The following is a 20,968-nucleotide window of genomic DNA, read 5'->3' as shown; positions in this document are numbered from 1 at the left end:
AACAGGAAAAATATTGGTTTTTATTTACTTCAAATCTTACAGCTAGAAAATCACATGCTCGGTTAAATAATTTTCAATTTACATGACATTATAATATACTTCAATGATACATAATTACAAAATTTCAATAGGAGGTGATAAAAATTTATACAAACAAGACAAAAATTTTTAACAAATGGACAGTATTTGAACTGTAACACACATGGGAAGATGTATAACCTTCAAAAACTCAGTACGGGGTAGGTTTACGTTTTCGTTCCTTTTTCATTGGTTTTACAGTCGATTTTAAATCTTCCGTCACACTTGGTTTCCACACACTTAAAATACTTGCCTCACCTGCTGTGAGGAGAACTCCTGTATCGGGGTTGTGCCAACTGCATCGAACAATCTGCTTATTACCAACAAAATTAGCCATTGGTTTGATTTTTGAATCATGTGATAGCTTGAGTGACTGTAGATTATCTCCATTTCCTAGAGTGCACCCACCTAATAACATTAAATCTTGCGTAAAACTGAACTGGTGCACATCTACGAGATAGCAGTCGTCACTAGAATTTGACATACCCTTGCCGATAGTGTCTCTGTCAATGGCCAGATACGGAGAGGCACCTTCTAAGGACCACAGTTGCAAGTCTACTGTTGATGTAATGCACGAAATGTCTAGTTCCTCTCCTTCCCTACTTTTGATCCAAGACAGTTTCTCTACACATGATTGAGTGTTCAAACAATTTTGCAGTGCAGCTGATTCATTGGTTTCATTGATATCAAAAACGTTTATTAGACCGTCGGAAGACCCACTGACCAAAACATTGGTTTGAGATGGATGAAAACATATTTGAGTCACATCATCGGTGTGCGATTCCCAGTAACCTCCTAGCAAATTTGTTGTTCGGATATCCCAGAAGAGAAGGAACGCATCACCGTCAACCAACTCGGTACCGGCACAGAGAACGCGATTATCACAATTAATGTCAAAACTGGTGATTGGCTTCAACTTGTCGTCACCTCTGGTGTCATCTTGGAACGTTTTAACGCACTTGCTACTTCGTCTCAGATCCCACAGTTTGATGGTTCCGTCCAGAGAGCCGGAGAAAACTAAATTGGTATTCTGCGAAGATATGCGAACATTTGAAACTGCCTTATCGTGGTCATTTAAACTGGTTAGTTGAGCAATTTGTTCACCTACTTGATACACTATGCAAGAATGATTTGAGGTCGATAATGCCACTTTAGCCTCTGAGTTCTCTCGGGCAACACTCATGTGAAGAATATAATTTTGTTTTAGAGAGGCAGCCTCTTCATTTTTTAAAGCGTATGACTCCGGGAAGGTAGTGAGGGAAGCTGTTTCACATACTGAATCGTTTTCACTTTCCGTGCCACTGAGTCCAGCTGAAACAATTACAAAAACCATGTAAATTACACACTGCTGAATATAAATTAGTGTGAGTGATATTACAATAAGCCCTCCCTACTTGTGTGACAAAGCATTGTTGCACAGGCAACTTACTACAAAGAGTATTTAAGTAACCAAGAAAAATTTACTAATCCATTGTTGTGTACCTTAGTAATCAGTCAAAAACCAGATGATTGTTTCAATGGATTTCTATGCGTCAATTTCACCAAGCGCACAAAAGAACTACAGAAGAATGTTGTAAACTATCAGTGCTAGGTCGCAAGCGTTTCATTAGTAATTTCACAATAAAATTACAAGAAGCTATAGATTATCCGAACTAAAGGTGGCCGTTTCGGATAGTTCCAGAAATCAGGGAAAAAAAGAGTAAAAAATTGTACAAGTGAAGAGACAAAATTATTTTTTCTTCCATACTTGAAACACATGCACAACCGACATCGGTTGAAAAAAAAAATTGCGAATGTTAAAGATCTGCAATTTTCTCATGCTGAGTTACTCTTTCCAGATTAATTTTATTATTTGATGCTAAACCTTCTAAGCAATAAGTTTTCATGATACTGAGTTTCGATGATTAGAGTAGAAGAAGTAACCAGTTAATGGCAAGGCAGAGAAAGAGTGAAAATGCTTGCTAGTCTGAAATTACAGAGGGCGGCAGGGCTAATTTTATAAAAGAACTAAAAGCGTGAAATCCCAACAGAAATTAATCAGAGAAATTAAGAGCTCACTATTTTGGAGATGTATCTGCGTCAGTTTCGAGTTCAGACTGTCGATTTGTAGCATTTTTGTATTGAAATTAGAACACTTACGGATACAGGGTTTCCATGTGTGGAACGACAGAAACTTCTGTAATGAACGAAAGTTCATTTTAGACGATATAACGCATTTAGTGAGTCTTACAATCGAGTGAGAGGTACAATAAGCAATTAAATGAAAGGATACTGTGCTGAGCAGATAAAAATTTTTGTCCTCTGAACGTATTTTTTCCAAGGCTGCTCAGTCAAAGAACTGGAGTGCTACACGCCAGCATTCCAGATTAAGAGTGAATTTAGATAATTTTGGTAATAGCATATTTGATATAATAATGACATGTCAAATGTCATCAATAAACCACAGCATTCAGGTGTATAAAACCCTTGAACTAGCCAAGTATACCAGATGTGATATTTTGCTGGTCATTGAAATAAACCTGAGTATTTCAAGGAAGAAAAGAGCATGGTATGAATTTATTATTGTAAAATTTCACTCAATTTTTTAGTCAATCATAAACACAGGAAGTCTAGACTTCAAAATGTCTGCTGATTGAGTCAGCGCCAGTTAAGTTAACACACTTCTAGACTGCAACATAAGACCTTTTGATGTAACTTTCATGCGTAAAGTAAGTGAAAGAATCAAGATGGCGGATCTTCTGTCGCAGTCTATGAGTGCTCTAACTTATTTGGCATGGACTCTGGCATTCTGAAATTCTACATGTATTCCAATAGTGGTGCCTGTCTGCAGATGCTTTCATACCCAAGGAAAGCATTTCAGAGTAAAGCAAAGCTATTTTGTCATAACTCAAATCGGACTTGAAAATTGGGTCTTCCATGATAAGTACACGCTCGGCCTCCAGTACGAGGAAAATTCCGGAAAAGACACTGAAGTTTCCTTTTCCGAATCCCATTAGTGAATTTCGTAAAGAACTGAGGATGAAACAAAAGATGATACTCACAAGTATGTGAAATTGAGTCTTTTTCTGCTTTAACAATCATTATTGAAACTTGGGAACAAACAGATGAAGAATTATAAAAGGTTCAGTAGAAAAAAAGTTAAAATTGGCTGTGGGGAAAAAAGGTCCATGGAAAACACAAATTTTATGGCACGTGCACTGACTAACTGAATCTCACTTATCTTTATGAGAACTTGATTCGCTGGAATGCGGGAAAGATAACAGAAAAATGTGAAAAACGATTCGAAATCCAAGGATTTACACAAAACTATTCCGACACGTGAGAATTCTAGGTAACCTAAAAAATATGGTGCTGCATGGGGCAACAATCAACAAGCAACAATAACAATGAACATTGCCAATTTAATAAGTTTACGAAATTAATTTTTGTTAAAATAAAAATCGAAACTTTATTAGCATTTTGCAGTCGGATTAATATAAAAATTATTTTAAAAATGAAATTGATACTTTAATTAACACTAATACGGTTTTGATGAAAGAAATTATTAAAAAAGATGAATGTACATAATATCTTTTGTACAACTGCACAATTTGGCAATGAACAGATGTCCAAATTTTTCCCGCGCTCTTATTGTTTACATTCTTTGTTGATAAAGTGACAGTCCACTGATAACTGATAAGAGTAAGAGTTTAAAGAAAAGTGCCAGAACAGATTTTTGTGCTTTTTATTAAACTATTACGGTTTGTAATATTATGTAGTCTATTAACTTTTTCTGAAGATTGCAAATTTTTTGTGGTTCCAACCACTCAGTTTCAGAAAAATTCTCTGCCAGTTGTTGTAGTTGCCACCATCCTGGGAGAAGATGAAACTTTGTAGATCACATTATTTCGACCTAGAAGATATACTTGCAAGCCATGAAACGATGCCGGCAACTTTTACAGAAGAAGTGAAAGGCTTAGGTAACTAAATTTTTCAAATGTGTATGCCCGTTCCAGGTGAACCTACTTACTCTTAAATGTTGAGGCACTCATATTCTTTAGATGGTAAATGTCTGAAAACGTGTACCTATTTTGATTTGCAGATTTTTCGCCACATTTCATGTTTTCAAAGGAAAATCCGATGACACCTCTTCCTTGGCATTGCTGCTGATTTTTCCTTGTCTTGTGCCAAACAATTTTCGTATTTCTCGAATAATTGTGTCCATTGGTTTTTTTTAAAAAAAATTGCTTGGCTGCGGAGAGTTTCTAACGAAGAATGTGTTTTGTAACTTTTATCAAGGTTATATCAAAAGAATAGTCCGAGTCCTCAAGTATGTTTGCTCAGAGTCAAAGTGTTTTAATCTAATATTGACTCTATCTGATATGTGTGCATGCTACCCGAATCTTGCTTTGTAGATCCATGATTAAAAAGGCCAGAACCAAAGGTGCTGATCACCTTCATTTTTTTTTATTTTCGCTCTTATAGTTTCCTCTCTGTAAAATTTAAGTCTCATCAAGCTGCTTTCATGCACCTGACATTGCAATTATGCAAGAATGGTTTTGATATCAGTTATTCCCTTTTTCAGGTTTCTTAGATCCTGGAGCTGTTACAGATAATATTACGCCCAAAACAAAATTAGAGCTGCCATTCTGGATCCTACAAGTATTGCTCCAGTTGCCAAACAAACCAGTAACTGTAGAATTGCCGAAGGCTTTCAACGCTACACACAGGTAAAGAACATTTGGACCACGTTAAACAGAAAGAAACCAAGCCACATCAGATATTGCCAAATTTAAGTGGGCAATTTAATTTTTTACATGAAAACGGTTGTGCGGATTTTCGTGCAAATTTCAGTGAAAATTCTCCATGGTACGAAGCAAATTCCTTAAACTTTTCCAAGAAATCCGAACTAACGTTCTCTCGTAAAAAATTTAATTGCCCAGTTAAACTTGGCAATAGCTGATGTGGCTTGGTTCCTTTCTGTTAAACTCAGTCCATTTATGACAGTTGCTTTCTTTGAGCAACCGATATGCAGCCTGATCAAGAAAATAGAAACATAACATAAGTAAAAAAAAATTTTCTATGTTTCTTATTACAGCTTTAATGTCCTAGTTTTCAAGAGTACTCGGGTGTCTCTTTGTTAATTAATTGAGAACTGTAATGCATACTGCCACAAAAATCTGTAATCCTTGAAGCTTCTTGCCATCAGTGCAATTAATTAAAGAGAAGCCTCATTTCATCAACTTTTAAGATTAATTCTTTGAAGATGTCATAAGAAATTTCAAGATGAAGTTTTTCTTTCGTTTGCCTAAAATTGCCAAAGAATAATGTTTGAGGGATAAATTTACCTAACTTTTTTGCCTGCATGTCCTATATCCACACAACATAGTTACAATCCTATGTAGAATTTTTTTCTCAAAGTTTACTGAATTTTTCAGGGACATTTTCTCGGCTGACGCGTGTATTGTTGACTTCAATAAACTCTGTAAATTTTTCTATACCTTCGGGAAAATCCTCGCCCGAGCCAAACTGAAGGAATCTCCGGAAATCAAGAAAATGCTGGTCGAGGTAATTTCTTAACTCTTCTTCTTCTTTATTGAGAAACTTTTCATCTAGAAAAACAATGTACTTTCTTTTGGAAAATACACTAAAAACCTAGTTCTGCACTGGCACCAGCAGTCTGATTGTTGAAATTTATGTCGGCCTGACAAGAATCGAAAATCGATATATTACACGGCGCAGATAGGGCTATGTCTTGTCTTATCATGCCGACATAGCCAGTTAAAGTTTCAACAATCCGGCTGCAGGGCTGGCAACTTGGAATTAATCATTTTAAGACAATGATCGTGTAGTACAAATTGACAAAAAAATTTCACAGATTTTTTGGTATTCAGCAAAATCAGGAAAATTATTTTCAGATTTTGAAAGCACTGACAGCAAAGATTAATTTGGGAAAAATCTTGTGTTTTCAGTCTCAAAAATGCAAGAAGTCAATTTCAGGAAAAATGCGTTTATTGCTGTTAATATTGAAAGGAATTTAGTTAAGAAAAAAATCAATTTGATTCTCTGAATCCGACTTTATCTATAAAATTGCTGTCCTTGATCAAAGCCCAAAATCTGACAGAAAACTGAGTCAAAGAATTCTTGAGAAGGTTGTTCTAAAAGAAAATTTTGTATGAAATAGATTCAAAATTGAAGTGATAAAAATTGAAAATTGTTCGTAACGAACCGTTACCATTCATAGGTAAAACTTAAATTTATATTGTCCACTAAAATATACTTTACAACATTTTTTCAGACCTTCAAGCAGCGGTTTAGATACGTCTTCGATTTGAGTCAAAATGTAGAAACTGAGAAATTAGCTTCCGATAAGATGGACCGAATGGAGAGGGAGCTATACAATGAAAGCAGGACTGCACAGGTTCGACTAAACCAATGGATGTCGGTTGGGATCGGTACTATTCAGGCAGCTTCGATGATCGTTAATCATCGGAAGAGAAAACTAACTGTCTTTGAGCTCTAATGTTCTGCTCAAATTTAATTTAAAAACTTATCATCATCACCAATAGCGGGCTATGTAGCAAAAAGTTGTTTTCAAATTTTTCACCTTTTTGTTCCTGGAAACTGCCATGGAACATACACTGTCTAACACACACTAACACATTCTACCTATTCTACTGACCTAACACTGCCTTTCAGACGTTATATTGTTGTCGCTCTCACAAAAGAATGTATCTCATCTGCGCTGTTCCAGTTAAGGGAAAATTTTATTTTTTCATGGGAGAGTCATTACATGGAAACACCTCATCTTTATAGAGCAGGAAGTCTTAACAGGACTCAAGGTTTTCTTAGTGTGCCTTAGCAAGTGTATAGGAAGATCACTAAAAGTTTCATGCGAATTCATGTGAAGATTGTCTTATAAAAAAAATTAATTGTCAGCAAGGAATACTAAAACAGCACAAAAAATATACATTCCTTTGTGAAAGAGGTGACGATACGCACTCTTCTATTGTTGGTGGGCCACTAGGGAGCGTTGTCTCGGTGCTTTTTCGATTTTTTGGTACTTAGCCCGTCATTGATGATTTAACTTCATTTAAAGATAGTCTCTTGATTTGAAAACAGCATTTTCGCCTTTTGAAAAGTGTGTTAAATACTAAAGTAATTTCAATCTTGTTGTTCAATGAAAAACAGTCAATAGAATTTTCTTAAACCTGAGATATTTTTTTTTTCTTTTGCCTCAAGCAATTGTATTTACCAAAGTATTCATAACTGTAAATAAATACATTTTGAATTTTACTTTTGGGATATTTCTTTTATAAATTGAATGATCTTTTTCAATAGTACCATTAATGTAACTGTGTTACGTTGGGCGGTGCAGACTTCAGCAACGGGTTTGTTACGAAAGAGTATGATGTAGAAAAATTCCTTTTTCAGCATTACGTATTTCATTAACAGCTCCGTAGTCGTGGATCTTTTGATCAATGAGAAGGCGTTTCAACAACATTCATACAGGCAGCCATTTATGGAAAGCTCTGAAAAATTTTAATTTGAGCAACTACCAATCACACTTGCTGTTGTTCTCAATCGTCGATTCAAATGATATGAGAAACAGTGACAAATGTTTATAATAGGACTGAAGCAAAAACGCAAGGAAATTTTGCAAGGATATCTTTTTTATTTGCATTTAAAGAAAAAATGAACATGAATTTCCAAAAGAAAAAAAAAATAGTACAAATTGACTAAAAACAAATTCGAGTGATCCTCACATCAGAAGAAATTTTAAAAAACCTAGGTTTAAAATTAAAAATAAATATTAAAAAAAAATCCTTAAACTAGCTATACACAATGAGCAGAAACAAAAATCAGTGATTCACATTTAAATATACGTTTTAAAAAATAAGATTTCATGATCATTAAAATAACTCTCGTTCATTTTTTCAAGCATTTGGAGAAGAGGACCGACAAAAAATCGATATCAATCGTTTCCAAAATTTACCATTTTGGTGAATTCTGTTGGGAGAAAATGCAATTAAAAGGTGCAAAATTAATGGAGCATGCACCAAAAACTCTGAAAGTTTGTGAACCAAAAATTCTCAGTTGCCAAGAAACTCGAAAACTCGAAGCACATGTTACTTACGAATACATTTTGTTTACTTATGTTTACTTTACTTACTTTGTTTACTTATGTTCCACTGTTCATATTTTATGATAAAAAAAATTACTCAAGAGTTTAAATTGATTTTTTGTTGATTATTTTAAATTCAAAAGATTTACGGAAAAGAAAGAGTGGTTACCAAGAATCTACCAGAATATGAAAAATTCATTGGATATTACTTCTGATGACTTGGAAAGTTTTAAGTATCACACATCAAAAGTTTAGACAAAACAATGCCCTGACAGATCCAAATGTTCAGTTTTCACAGATCATGATACACTGTAAGTATAATTTCTTCAAAAGTGCTAAAAATAGTTTCTTCCTCCCTTAATTTGTTTTGAGTGGTCACTGAGAAGTTTCTGTATCAAACTGGATCGAACATAGTGCAATTTTCCTGCTGTGAAATTACTTCCTACAGGCAGATTTGTCAATCTTTAAAAGCTGGCTAATAAACCTACTAGCTTAGTTGGACGTTTGCTGCAGTTAGATATTGTTGCAAATGTTGCATCTCTACTTCTGAGAGACCACTAGATAGAACTGATGGAATTTTCCCTGGAGCTGTGGCGCAAAGCTGTGATAATGACTGAGCTAGATGGCACCTTGCATCACCAATACCCTGAAGAGGGTCATAGGTTGTTTTGCTGGCGAAGGATAGCTGAGAGTACGCAACTTCATAACCTTGCAAATCTTCCATGTCTGCAAAGTTATCTTCTGGTTGCGTTGTGTCGTCTTGGGGAAGTTCGAAAATACTTATAATAGATTTCAATAGTGGACACCAGAATTGTGCATACGGTTGTTCTAACATAGCTGGGGCTTCGCAAAGTAACTTCGTGATACCTACTGCAGCAATCTTCCTTTCTACGGGGCCTGAAACCTTTTGAACATCCGTTAAAACAACCTTCTCTAAAACCATTCCGAACATTTGAGGTTGGATTCCATCGATCATTTGAATCAGACTATTGGCACCGTAGTTTATCGCATAGAAGCAAAAAAATGTGATCAATCCTTTGACATATTTTGTTGTTTTCGAGGAGGATAATCGCTGGAACAAGAGAATGAAGACCTGCTTCATGAAGGGGTTTAACAGCTCGTTGGGACAAAATTCGATTAAACTCTGCATCAGAAGAAATCCTTCATGATCGTTTGCTTTTGACGCGATCAATTTCTGGAAAACGCCCAAGAGTCCTTGGATCTTCAACATGGATTCCATTTGGGTAGGCTCACATTTCATGATAAAAGCCCTAAGTAACCTGACCAGTGGATGGATGTTTCCGGTTCTCTCCCATAGAATCGGTGATAATAAAAATGGATACAACTCTACGTACATTTCTGAGATCTGACCCCTTTCGTGAAGTTCTAGAAGAAGTGATAAAATTTGAAAAACATACGGCATGAATTCTTGTACATCTTGGACTAACATTTCATGGAAAATTGGGAACAAAGCTGCCTCAAACATTTGGACAGCTCCAGGGTTTTGCTTGCAGACTATTCTTATCGATAAAACTAGAGTCTCAAATAGGTAATGATTGAAATGCGGTTTACTAGGATTTTTGGCCACGGCTTTTAATTTATGAGTGAGTTTTGGAACAAGGTCTGCTAGGTACGGAATGGCCGCTTCTTGGAGGGCTGATAAACTTCTCATGATGCCTTTCATGACATACTCGTTTTCTTCGGAGCCTTGTTTATCCAGGACTGACATTAGGCCACTGATCAAGTCGTTAGCGATCGGAGCAAGGGTTTCACTGCTTATTCTGCAAGAGATGAAATAAAAAAATCAGAGACAGAAAAAAAGGGGCATGTTCAAAAAACGATTAAACTTTTAAAATAGTGTAATAAAAGAGTGTTCATTAATCAATGTTAATGATTGAAGCATATTGATGACCAAGGGGAAAAACCGCATATCACCATTTGCAACCTTACAGACATACTTTACTTTGTTTTTGAAAAACTCGTCAAAATAACTTCCTCAAAACTATCCTGATTTTTCTCCTCCGTTAGCAGAGTATTCTGTATAAATTTCATGTTGACAAGTTGGCTTGTTACTCTTCAAAAAAGTATAATAAAGGTGGAAACTTGCAACAGTGCAATGAAGATACATTGTTCTGCACTGCGGCTATCGATATATATATAAAAAAAAATCATCCTTTAAAGCTTCTAACAAATCCAAAATTACTGTTTCCGATTTTTTTATCTGTTTTGAGAGAGTGATATTGATGAGTTCCTGGGAATATCACTTGTAACTTCATTCTACGATTGAGAGGAGCAATTGAGCATAAAAAGTCCTCCTCAATGTCTAATTTCCTCTCCGGTTTTAATTTTTTAACAGGGAACCAATCTACTTAACACCTTCAATTACCCTCTGAATTCACCCTGGATAATGAAGAGTGTACTCATTAACTTTCAAGTTTCAACGTTGCTTGGTTTTCTCTTTAAAAATTAAAATATCGGAGAAAAGTAAATAATGACTCATGTAGTTAGGCTGACTTCGATTGAATCCCTCCAAATATGTACCTTCTGAATATAAAATCCAATCTTACACTTCATGCAGATGGATTAAAATTTGGATAATTTTGAGATATCAAGGGTGAACTTATTAAACCAATATCACTGACAATGAGGTATTCAGTCGATTTCCGGACACCTCTTCATTGCAGCTATCAAAAAAATCCATATCATTTCTAAAAAAAAATTTAGTCAAAGCCATAGGGTAATTGATTGAAAAATACTTACATGGGAGCGCCTCCGTTAGGGGCTTTCATGAGAAGAATTTTTTCGATAGTGCAAGCAGCATATGTATGAACTACTATGCTATCTGATTTTAAATACTTGATTAGTTGAGGCATTGTACTGATGACTACATCTGTGCGCAGGACCGATCGGAAAATCATGATATACTTGATGACATCAGCTTTCAAAACAGGTGAGGGGCCATTAACTGTAAACATTACGAAAATCAATAGAATGAGAGCTATAGACTACACAAGAAGCTATTAAACTTATTAAACAACTGTGAAAACTCAATTTTTTGAAAAACTGGAAGCTGCATTTCAGTCAACAGTCTGATAATGCTGACATAAAAGAGTGAAAAGATGGCTGACAGTCTGAAATGCGGACCGATGAGATGGACCGACAGTTAGAAATACATCTGGCTTTAGAGAATTTTACAAAAAAATAAATTTGTTTAAGTTTTTGAATAAATTCACAAGAATAAATAAGATTCTCTACTGATATAGGTTTAAAAAGAAAGGAACACTTGAAAAGGCCTCTAAGAAACTTTATTCTGACATAGGAAAAATGTATTGGCTATCCTTCAAAATTTAGTAGAATATTACTTTTTAAAAATTTCAGGCCTTCATAACTGCCTTCTATTTAAAGCAGGAGAGTCATATTAGAGCTTGGTCACCCAATCTCATTAATAAATCTGCAGGTTTTTTAATTTCTTTTTCAGAAAAAAAGAACAAAAAAAACTACCGATCGCATCTCTCTTGTTGTCAAAAATTTCGAGCTTCACTTTACATTTTAACTAATTTGTCCAATATCAAGCACCAACGACACTTGAAAAATTAGGATTCTTTTTTCCAGATATAAAGATTCTCTACAATCCTGATCATCGGTGACTGGTGTGGAAACATCAACGGGGGCTGCGAAGGTGCAAGATTGGCGCACGCATAACATGCATTCATTATGCAATTGATTTCATTGTATCTGCCTTTATTATTTCTTTGCTCAAAAGGAAGGAACGCCTGGTTGACAGACTTTCCAAAGTATATGATTTTACATAATTTTACACAAAAAATTTAGTTTTGGCTTGTGGGTGTAGAATCATTCTCGTTTATGGTGTTGAGGGATATTTTCTGCAAGTGTGCTCTATTGAGTAAGATTTTTGGCAAGCACATTCTCTCAGTAGAATTTTCGCAAAATATGTTTATTGGGAGGGGCAATTGTTCTGCCAGTACTGAGCAAGAATTAGTAGAGGCTTAGACATTGATTGTTGCTGGCTGTAGTAGGCTGAGAAAATATTTGCAGACTTGCTTTGGTAAGAGATAATTTCTCCATGTATAAAATCAAGTGCTATGGCTGGTTTAAATAAATAAAATAAATTTGTTGAAAACAACAGCAAAAATTGAACTACAGAAATTTTATTACCATCATCTTTGGCTAATTCTGGTAAAATGTGTTTGCCCGCAAATTCTTCAAGGTTAACCAACTGACTACTTTGAGTGACTCCGTGCTTCTGTGTCTGACCCTTGCTTGCTAATGATGTAACTAAGTACAGGGCAACATCCTTGCTCTTCCAGTTGGCCTGGTTCTGATCATATGCTGCTAACATTGTCTGGAATAAACAATTACAATATTATATCAAAATGCATACTTGCATGGATAAATAGACACAAGTCATTAATATTTTTTACCTATCAATTGTTAGTGTGAAAAAAAGGCCATGGAAGATGGCTACTGCTACAGTGTAATTTCCAGGGCAAAAAAAAAAACAAAGGGCTTTGCAAGCATTAAACAAATATGCATTGCATTTGGGATAGGTGCCCAAATAAATTCAACGACAGAATAATTTTGGAGAAATTGACTGTATAACCCGTTTGCTCTACAAAAAATCATGGATCATAAGGAGAATCCTCCAACTAGACTTGCCCCTGCTCTTTCAATTTTTTAATAGTGAAATAAAGTTCTGTAACTCTTCCTGACCATCCACATTTGGTCAGATTTCTTTTAGTTCTCCAACTTTTACACTGCTTGTTAAGTACTGAGCTTTTTGCTTTTCTTTTGCAAAAACTTAATAAACAATAATATTTTTATACACACCTGAACGTAGGCTCCAAATATCGACATGATTTTTTCCTCGAAATACTTTGATAAAACTTTGACCAGATCACAGGCTGCTCGTCTTCTCGTATCAACATCCGATCCTTCGATATCTCTTCTGATGTACTCCTCAGCATTATCTTCAAATAATTCCTCATCACTCACTGAAATAACAAACATGATGATTAACGGTTGAAACCTATTTGCTTCTTTGATTTAAGCTAATGCAAATGTTCCATCGTAAATACACACTAAGAGTACGTGGATCATTTTTAACTTCGTTTATTTGTGGTTTTAGTCAAAAGTAGGAGAACTATTGCAAATAGGTGCTTCTACAGATGAGTCAGAAAAAGTAATTACTTGTTGTAAAACGTAATCTGATGGAAGGTCACTTAAATGTTTAAAATAATTCAGAGTTGAATAATTACAAGCCATTTTATATTCGGCTAAAATTTGACTGAAGGCACTCCAAAACACTAATCAAAACCGTTTATGTGTTTTTTTTCTTGGGATCAGAGGTATAATTTGTTTCCTTTTGACATACCTCGGAACTCCATGTTAGGAATCACAACTTTTTCACAGATGCTGCTCAGAACATTTTCATCTTGAAATAGATGTTGATATTGGGACCGATTTGCTACTGTTGCAAGGAACTGTAAAGCATTGCTGACAAGCTGAAAATGGGAAAAAACAGTGATAATTAAAGCACATGATGAAAAGCAAGGAGGGCACCTAGATTTTACGTCCCTTTTACTCAAAACTTTGTCAAATCATTGATAGGTGTCAAACATCAATGCCTTTAAAAAAAATTCTGTTACAGACAAACTTACGGTTATAATTATTCAGCATTAAGTTTATTTAAACAAAAAAGAAAAAAAAAAAGGATGACAAGGCCTGCATTTGTTTGCCTTAATCTAATCTTAAAATAATCAAAGGAGGATCAGATAATTAAATTTTAACTCCATGAAAATATCGGCAGCTCTTTCTTGAGCTACATGTGTACTTGGAACTTGCTTTCGATAAGTTAATAGTTCAATCCGAGGATCTAATAGCGCAAGCAGTTCAAAATAACCCTTACCTGCATAAAATCTTCTGCCTCGCAAACTTTCTAGAGGAGCTAACCTTGGTTTAATATGTCGGAAAATTGATTTGAAGATTTTTTTGGGAGGAGAAGAACATAAATTATGACCAGATGTGTAAAAAAGGACTTCTGTTGAAAGTTTTCTCTACAAATCTCTCTTTTTACAAATCTCAACTCTTTACAAATGCACGAATCAAGAAAATCTGAGAATTTTGGCTAAGTTTGCCCCTGAAAGCTCAAAAATTGAAGAAGGTACAGTTCTTGCAATTCCAAGAAAAACATTTTCAGGTTGTAGAAAACCGTGGTTTCAGCTTTTGCAAAAAGTTGAGGAAAATTTTCTCCTGAAAGAAAATAAGGTCTCTTTTCAGAGATTCGATCATAAGTAAATATTCCCTTTTTCAAAAGGCTTGACTTTACAGATTTTGAAAACTTACTGTATCATATTTAGGTTGCTGTCCAGTGGTAACTAATAAATTCCAAACTGCTTTCACAAAATCCGGTAGATACGACTGGAACTCTTCATCATACTTCTGCGCGTAAAGTTCAATGTTACTGCAAATCTGCGACTTTAATAGTTCCATTACTCCTGGATCACTATCATCCTGTTGTGACATTGGTTTGGATTAGTGAAAGTAAATCGAAACAGTAAGCAATATTATATTTGAAAGAGAGGAAGGACAACATTTTTGTCTACTAAACAAGTTTCTTTTATAGAGTTTTGGCACACATATCTCCCTCCAAACCACAAAATACTGGAAACTACAGGTATGAAATTTTAAATGCTGTGTGATGTCAATCTGATGGGCAAGCTGTGATAAAAATAAATAGGTAGTTTGTCAAAATGATAGATGCAACGAGATGAAACAAGTGGACTGCATTTTGCAATGAGTCAGTTAAGTCATTTTTTTTTATTGTGTCATTCGAAAGTAGTAAGTGACCGAAGCTTACAATTTTTTTCCTAAATTTTTTTGATGACTGCAAACGGGAGAAAAGTTTATTCGAAAGTGCCAAAAATTAGGGTGGCCTAGAACGGCGTTTGAACTGCGCGCTCGTAGGTTTCGCATGTACATGTCACGATCAATATAAAAAGGAAGCGCTATATCTCCGCGGAGACAATTTTTTGTGAAATTGTAACATGCGCATCGTTCTTCTCGTACCGAAAACTGTAAGATTCGACTATTTGCAGGCAAATCCCTCCCGAGCTTAACTGACTCATTAGGAACTACAATTATTTCTGGCTCGGTTTAGAAACAACGTATGTACCATTAATTTCCCTGTGCACATAAGTGTTTTTACAGATGAGCCAGGAATGTAGTTCTGAATTGAGAAATGAAGTCTTATGAGTAACAGTTTAAAGTTATTAACTTACATCAGCATGAAGAAGTGGAATATCAGTGATTAACAAAGCGTGAAAGTGAGGCATCCAGACGGACATGTTGTCTTCAAAAAATTCTGGTAAATCCTGCAGGAAAAAGTGAATGCATTAGTTTACTCTCAAGAAATCTTCTTTCCAGAAAGAATCATTTTAACTACGGCTTGAAAAGCTTGCATAACTCGATTGCTCGTAGGCTTGATTATTTTCAGAGGAGGATTCGTTAAATTCACCTGGTTAAAGTTATCAAATTTTCAAGCTTAAAATTAAGTTGCTTAGATATATTTTAAAAAATAAATAAAATAAAAAACGATGTTATTCTTCAGTTGTCCAGGGCTGGATTTACGACTATGCCCCCTTTGGCTGACCACAGTTTGCCACCCCTGAATTCTGAAAGTGATGATTTTTACTGAATAGAAACGGAAAAAAAGGTCATTGATTTCTGCCAAAAACCACTGCCGGGCATCAAAATTCTGCTGCTCCCTGAAATTTGCCGCCATGAGCTGTGGCCCATGTGGTCCAATCCTAAATCTGACCCTGCGACTGAAAATATTTTATAGAGTACTAAAATAAATTTCTCTAAATGCGCTTTCTTAAGTAGGTACTCAAAATGATGAACATTCTCTCTGTTTATAAGGAAGCAACATAAAATGTAAAAATCAGACAATTAGAATTAAAATGTCTGTAAAAACTATGTAAAAAAGGAATTAAAACCGATAATATATACTGTGATTTAAGAGAGGAAATGAATAGATAAATATGCACTTAGAAAAACGGAAAACATTACAGTGATAAGTTACAGATATTGGAGAGTATACTTGCCTGGAAATTCAAAGAGTAGAAAATTTTGGAGATCACGAGTAAAGAATTATAAATAATTTCAAGAGCTTCTCTGTTTGTAGCATGTGTTGCTGTCAATTGATTTGTTGCCTGGAAAAATACACAAATAATTGGAATTAGAATTAAAAACATTTATGAAAAGTAAAAAATGATGTTAATCTAAAGAAAATTCACAGAGAAGACAAACGATAAAATAAAACCTTATGACCTAAACCTACCAAAAATACATCTTATTAAGGAATTAGAGGTTTAATTTTTTTCACAAATCTTTTGAAAATCTTGGGTGCGTTTTTTCTATTTAACAAATAGTTTATATTCTGAAATAGATTTAAAATCAAAAAGCCTATATTAATACGAGACATTCTCAGTTGTTGGTAGCAAATCACTGTATAGGAATGCACAAAGTATTCAATTACAAACACTAAATTTTTTTTGCTTCACTCATGAATCTGCCAGTCTATTTTTCTAATAATAGACACACTTTTCAGGCAGAAAAAGTTTGAATAAACATTGAAAATATCGAAATATTCTGACAAGAAGTGTCATATGATTCAACAATTCGAACATTAAATAAAGGTTGTGGGTTATCTTGAGTTTTTAAAAAGCAAAATTTAGAAAGACTTAACATAGTTCTATCATAGACCTTCTCTCATAGAAAGAAAATGGCATGTACAGGTTGAATTTTTCATATTGAAGAGGTAAAAGATATAAAAAAACAGAAAAATACTCACAACAAACAATTCAGTTAATGGCTTTGCAAATTTATCTAAAACAAATTTAATTTCGGTCCAAAGTTCTTGCGACTTGAATTCATGGCGGTAACGTTTGAAAAGAGAGTGAGCTGTGTGCAAAACTCCATTGATGATGTGAAAATCACCTGATAAACAAAGGATAAGACTACAGTTAAAATGCATTCACATTAACCAATCCACTTTTGAAACATACGATTTCACTACACTTGATTGCATATTGAATGATTCTTATGACTTTGAAATGTTTCAGAAAAACATGCAAATAGACCAATAGAGCGCAAATCAGAGGAGAAGACAAGTGAACAAAATGAATCGAATAGATCATATACAAATGTTGTGTGCTTTTTAGCACATCAAATTTTTTCTATCCTCCGAAAAACTGATGAGTTTTTAAAGCCTTCTAAATTAAATGAAACAATTTAATCCTAATGATACAATCAAATTATACATTACAGAGCTTAACGTAAAAGCTTACCAGAATTGAACTTGTCTATCATCTCTGTTAACAAATTGGGCCACTTGTCAGGAAAGTCGTGGCGACCAATTATAGAGACAGCATCACTCAACTGCTTCTGGATTGGGCCAGGAGAATGTAACATTAAATTTATAATGAGACCTTTGATAGCTTTACGGTCCATTGCATGGATTCTATCACCCCTTCCGTCTTCTTCCTGAAATAAAATAAAATGATAAATCTACTTTAGTTTCTGAAAAAACAGAGAAGAATGGGACTGGGTAAGTATTGCATGAGCCACTAAGGGAGAGAGGGCCAAGGCTTGGCTTGCAGGGTCTTACAAGGGGGAGGAAGGTATGTCCCGCGCTTAAATAACCATCTCACTTTAAAAAAACATTTTCCAACAAAAATTATTTTTTTCCGCAGTTTTTCAGATTATATGCATTATTTTACAGGACAATTTGAAGGGAATCAAGCAAGGCTTGTATCATTCAAAGAGGAGGACAAGAAGTTAGCTTACCGGGGGATGGAGGAGGGGTCAGAGGCTCGCTAAGAAGGCTCAAGCAACACTTGAACGGCCCCAGAGCAAGAATATAAATTACAAAAGGATTGTGCGTTAATCAGCAGCATGTGAGAAGTTAAAGGACTTGTGTTTCCTACTAGTTATGAAACAAGCAGTCAGCGCAATATTTGATCTATTTTCGTTAGCATTCCTAAAATAAGTGATTATTGTTTCTTCACTGTGACTGCAGAAGCTCAATTTACATTATATATTGCAATGGTTAAAGATCGCTACACAGAGCTTTCCTAGTTGTAAATTGAGAGCCAAGATTGAAGAAAGACAGTGTGAATATTCCTCTTCCAGCCAGTAGATGAATAGGAGTTGAGTTAATTTTAAGAGCTTTTAAAAGAGCACAAACTTCTAGCTGTCCAACAAAAAATTTTCGGTGATACAACCTAAGAAAATTTAAAATGTAGATACTTACCACTTTCCAATTTCTTTTGATGTAATTTTTGAAAGCTACTGCTCCAGCTATGCGGATAGTCATGTCTACCGTTTGTTTATCTACGACGTGCAGCAACAATAACGGATAGTTTTGATTCCCTTCTACTGACTCCAAAAACTTTTCAGCTGTGGGAAAATTTCCTCGGGTTAGTTGGCAATCTACTAATTTATTTATGTTTTTTTTCTTTCAATAAAATAATTAATAATAATACTAGATCTTAATACAATGAGGTCATTTTTTTCTTCCTGATTTATAGATAAAAGACAGGGAAAAAACTGACCACAGATGATCATATGATTGCTAAAATGATCAAAGCATCCGACTTAAGTAGCTCGTCTCTCTTTGTCAAATGAAAACAAATACTGCGGGTAAGAGCAGGAACAAAGGTTTGATTAACTATGTACAAAAAATTAGTCTCTGAAGTACTTAAAAATTCAGATTCAAATGTAGAACTCACTACGTTCACTTTCTGACTAAAGATAAATTACTTTCGTGATGAGTCTTTGGAGAACTATATCAATGGCTTTTGAAAGAGCTTTTCAAATAACTAGAATGGAGCACAAGGAATGCCAAGATAATCAAATTTTTCTTAACCTATCACTCGATGGTCATGACTTCTTCGATGATGTAGTCATAGCAATACACAAAAAGGAGAACCATTCACTGACAGAGTTAAAGGACATGTAAGTCGACGTAAGAGATATTTAAAAAAATTTACCTGGCCTTCGAACATTTATATCGACACTCAGGGTCTGCTGGAGGTAGTTGGACAAGGACATCATATTTTCTTCTGAAATCTCCATGATTATTCTAGTCTGCAAAATAACAGATATTAAAGAAAAGACCCATAACAAAACAAGGCATCAAAATAAAACAGAACATGCATCAGATGAAGATGATGGGTATTTTCATTTTAAATGGATCGAATTCGTCACTTTACCTGGCATATGAGGTACTGTCTTTAATCATGTTAATCTGAGCTGAACGATACACAGGGAACGTGGTTAATCTACTAACTCGCGCCAGTTTTTTCAAAGACTAGACATACAATTACCTTATCTTCCTCAGGAGTACAAAATGATCCATAACATTAGTTGCTGGCTGTATTCTGGTGCGCTCACCTCCAGACTAGAATCATAGGAGCTCTAAAACTTCCAGCTGTGGTCCAGAACCAGTGTGGATATACGACTGATTGGATATTGACATATCTCTTGACAATGTAAGATGTATGCCAAACCACCGATAACTATTCTAAGATATTGAGGGAATTTCATTTCCACCCCCTGGATCAAGAGGAGATAAATGTGTTAAGAGCCAGATACTCATTTCAGAAAGCAATGAGCGCCTTAAAGGTGGGATATCAGGGTTTCTTAACGATAAACTGATCGAGATGGCACCTCTCAGCCATAGAGATGAGCTTTCGAGATGAGTTAAACAGGGTCACTGAAGTGAACCTAAGCCGTATAAAATAAGATGATGACTTCAGCAGAGATTTGATGGTGCTGGTTGATTATTTCCTTAAACACAAGGGCAGGAAATTAAGTACGATGAATGGAACAATTTAAAATAAAATTCATGAAAGAAAGGAAAGTGCTGGAAGCTAACCTCAAACTTACGGTGCAGACACAACGAATGTTCTCACGTTGAAAATACGGGTTAAAAATGGAAACCAATAGTACAATAAAATTTTACAAGATTAAATTTACACTGGAGGAGGAAAAAGTAAGAATTACTGATCAAAATTTATACGATTTAACTGATAATTTCACCGGTTGAGATTTGTAAACACGCGATTGAGATGGTCGTTTTTCAACCTTCAACCGCGAAAACGTGAGTCTCTGTTGCCGCAATAGACTGATTTAGGAAAAGAAATTTTCGCCTTTGATTTTTGGTAACAATATGGATTTAAATATCTCAAAGAATTTTCCAATTTTAGGAGGTACAAAATCTCGAAGACCATTCATAAAATCTATGATTGTAAAAAAATACGACATTGCCAATATCTCAATTTTTTTACAACCTGGCACTGCTGCTGAGGAGAACAAAAACTTTGAACTGGCGCGAAAATTTAAACTTTTATCTCCGGATTGTTAAATGGAATCCTCTGGGATCAGCGGATTTCCAAAGATAACTAGAGTCCCTTTATACCCAGAGTTAAGACAACTCGATTATCAGCTGACTGGCAGCCGGCCTTGGCTGGCCATGGAGGCCGAAACGAGTGCACCCAAACGAACGATATTGAGGGATAAGGATCAGGAATCCTGCGATGTCTGTCACACAAAAACAACAACATCAACAAATTGATCAATTAAAACGAAAATTAGATTGGTTTGTGAATAATTTCTTAATCTATTTTCATTTTAGACCGATGGAAATAAAAATTTACTCTTGATAAACCACAATCAGGTAATATTTTCATTATTCTTGTTCAC

At 35.0% G+C, this 20,968-nt stretch overlaps 3 protein-coding genes across 5 annotated transcripts; 1 reads left to right on the top strand and 2 right to left on the bottom strand.

Annotated features, from left to right (window-relative positions):
- Positions 1-3,421, bottom strand: LOC109038479 (WD repeat-containing protein 89). 2 transcript variants are annotated; one of them, XM_019053526.2, is made up of 3 exons: positions 3,120-3,421; positions 2,137-2,254; positions 1-1,389 (listed from the first exon to the last, which is right to left on the bottom strand). In XM_019053526.2, the coding sequence occupies exons 2-3, from the start codon at positions 2,189-2,191 to the stop codon at positions 230-232; spliced, it is 1,215 nt and encodes a 404-aa protein (XP_018909071.2). In that variant the 5' UTR covers positions 2,192-2,254; positions 3,120-3,421; the 3' UTR covers positions 1-229. The 2 variants fall into 2 exon arrangements, with proteins under 2 accessions (XP_018909071.2, XP_018909072.2); XM_019053527.2 differs by lacking the exon at positions 2,137-2,254 and having other exon boundaries at positions 3,120-3,419.
- A 312-nt stretch (positions 3,422-3,733) lies between these two features.
- Psf3 (DNA replication complex GINS protein Psf3) lies at positions 3,734-7,353 on the top strand. The gene is made up of 4 exons (XM_019053560.2): positions 3,734-4,037; positions 4,643-4,787; positions 5,496-5,625; positions 6,356-7,353. The coding sequence occupies exons 1-4, from the start codon at positions 3,941-3,943 to the stop codon at positions 6,578-6,580; spliced, it is 597 nt and encodes a 198-aa protein (XP_018909105.1). The 5' UTR covers positions 3,734-3,940; the 3' UTR covers positions 6,581-7,353.
- Positions 7,354-7,712: 359 nt separating this feature from the next.
- Positions 7,713-20,374, bottom strand: Cse1 (chromosome segregation 1). 2 transcript variants are annotated; one of them, XM_019053555.2, is made up of 13 exons: positions 20,142-20,374; positions 19,255-19,351; positions 18,516-18,661; positions 17,551-17,746; positions 17,055-17,200; positions 16,306-16,413; positions 15,481-15,573; positions 14,546-14,713; positions 13,575-13,704; positions 13,031-13,194; positions 12,359-12,545; positions 10,943-11,147; positions 7,713-9,963 (listed from the first exon to the last, which is right to left on the bottom strand). In XM_019053555.2, the coding sequence occupies exons 2-13, from the start codon at positions 19,337-19,339 to the stop codon at positions 8,670-8,672; spliced, it is 2,922 nt and encodes a 973-aa protein (XP_018909100.2). In that variant the 5' UTR covers positions 19,340-19,351; positions 20,142-20,374; the 3' UTR covers positions 7,713-8,669. The 2 variants fall into 2 exon arrangements, with proteins under 2 accessions (XP_018909100.2, XP_018909101.2); XM_019053556.2 differs by having other exon boundaries at positions 20,153-20,374.
- Between the last annotated feature and the right edge of the window lie 594 nt (positions 20,375-20,968).

The sequence above is a fragment of the Bemisia tabaci genome, chromosome 6, assembly GCF_918797505.1.
Source record: "Bemisia tabaci chromosome 6, PGI_BMITA_v3".
In the NCBI taxonomy this organism is placed as follows: domain Eukaryota; kingdom Metazoa; phylum Arthropoda; class Insecta; order Hemiptera; family Aleyrodidae; genus Bemisia; species Bemisia tabaci.
Note: the sequence above shows the minus strand (reverse complement) of the source record. Positions and strands in the feature narration are given on the sequence as shown.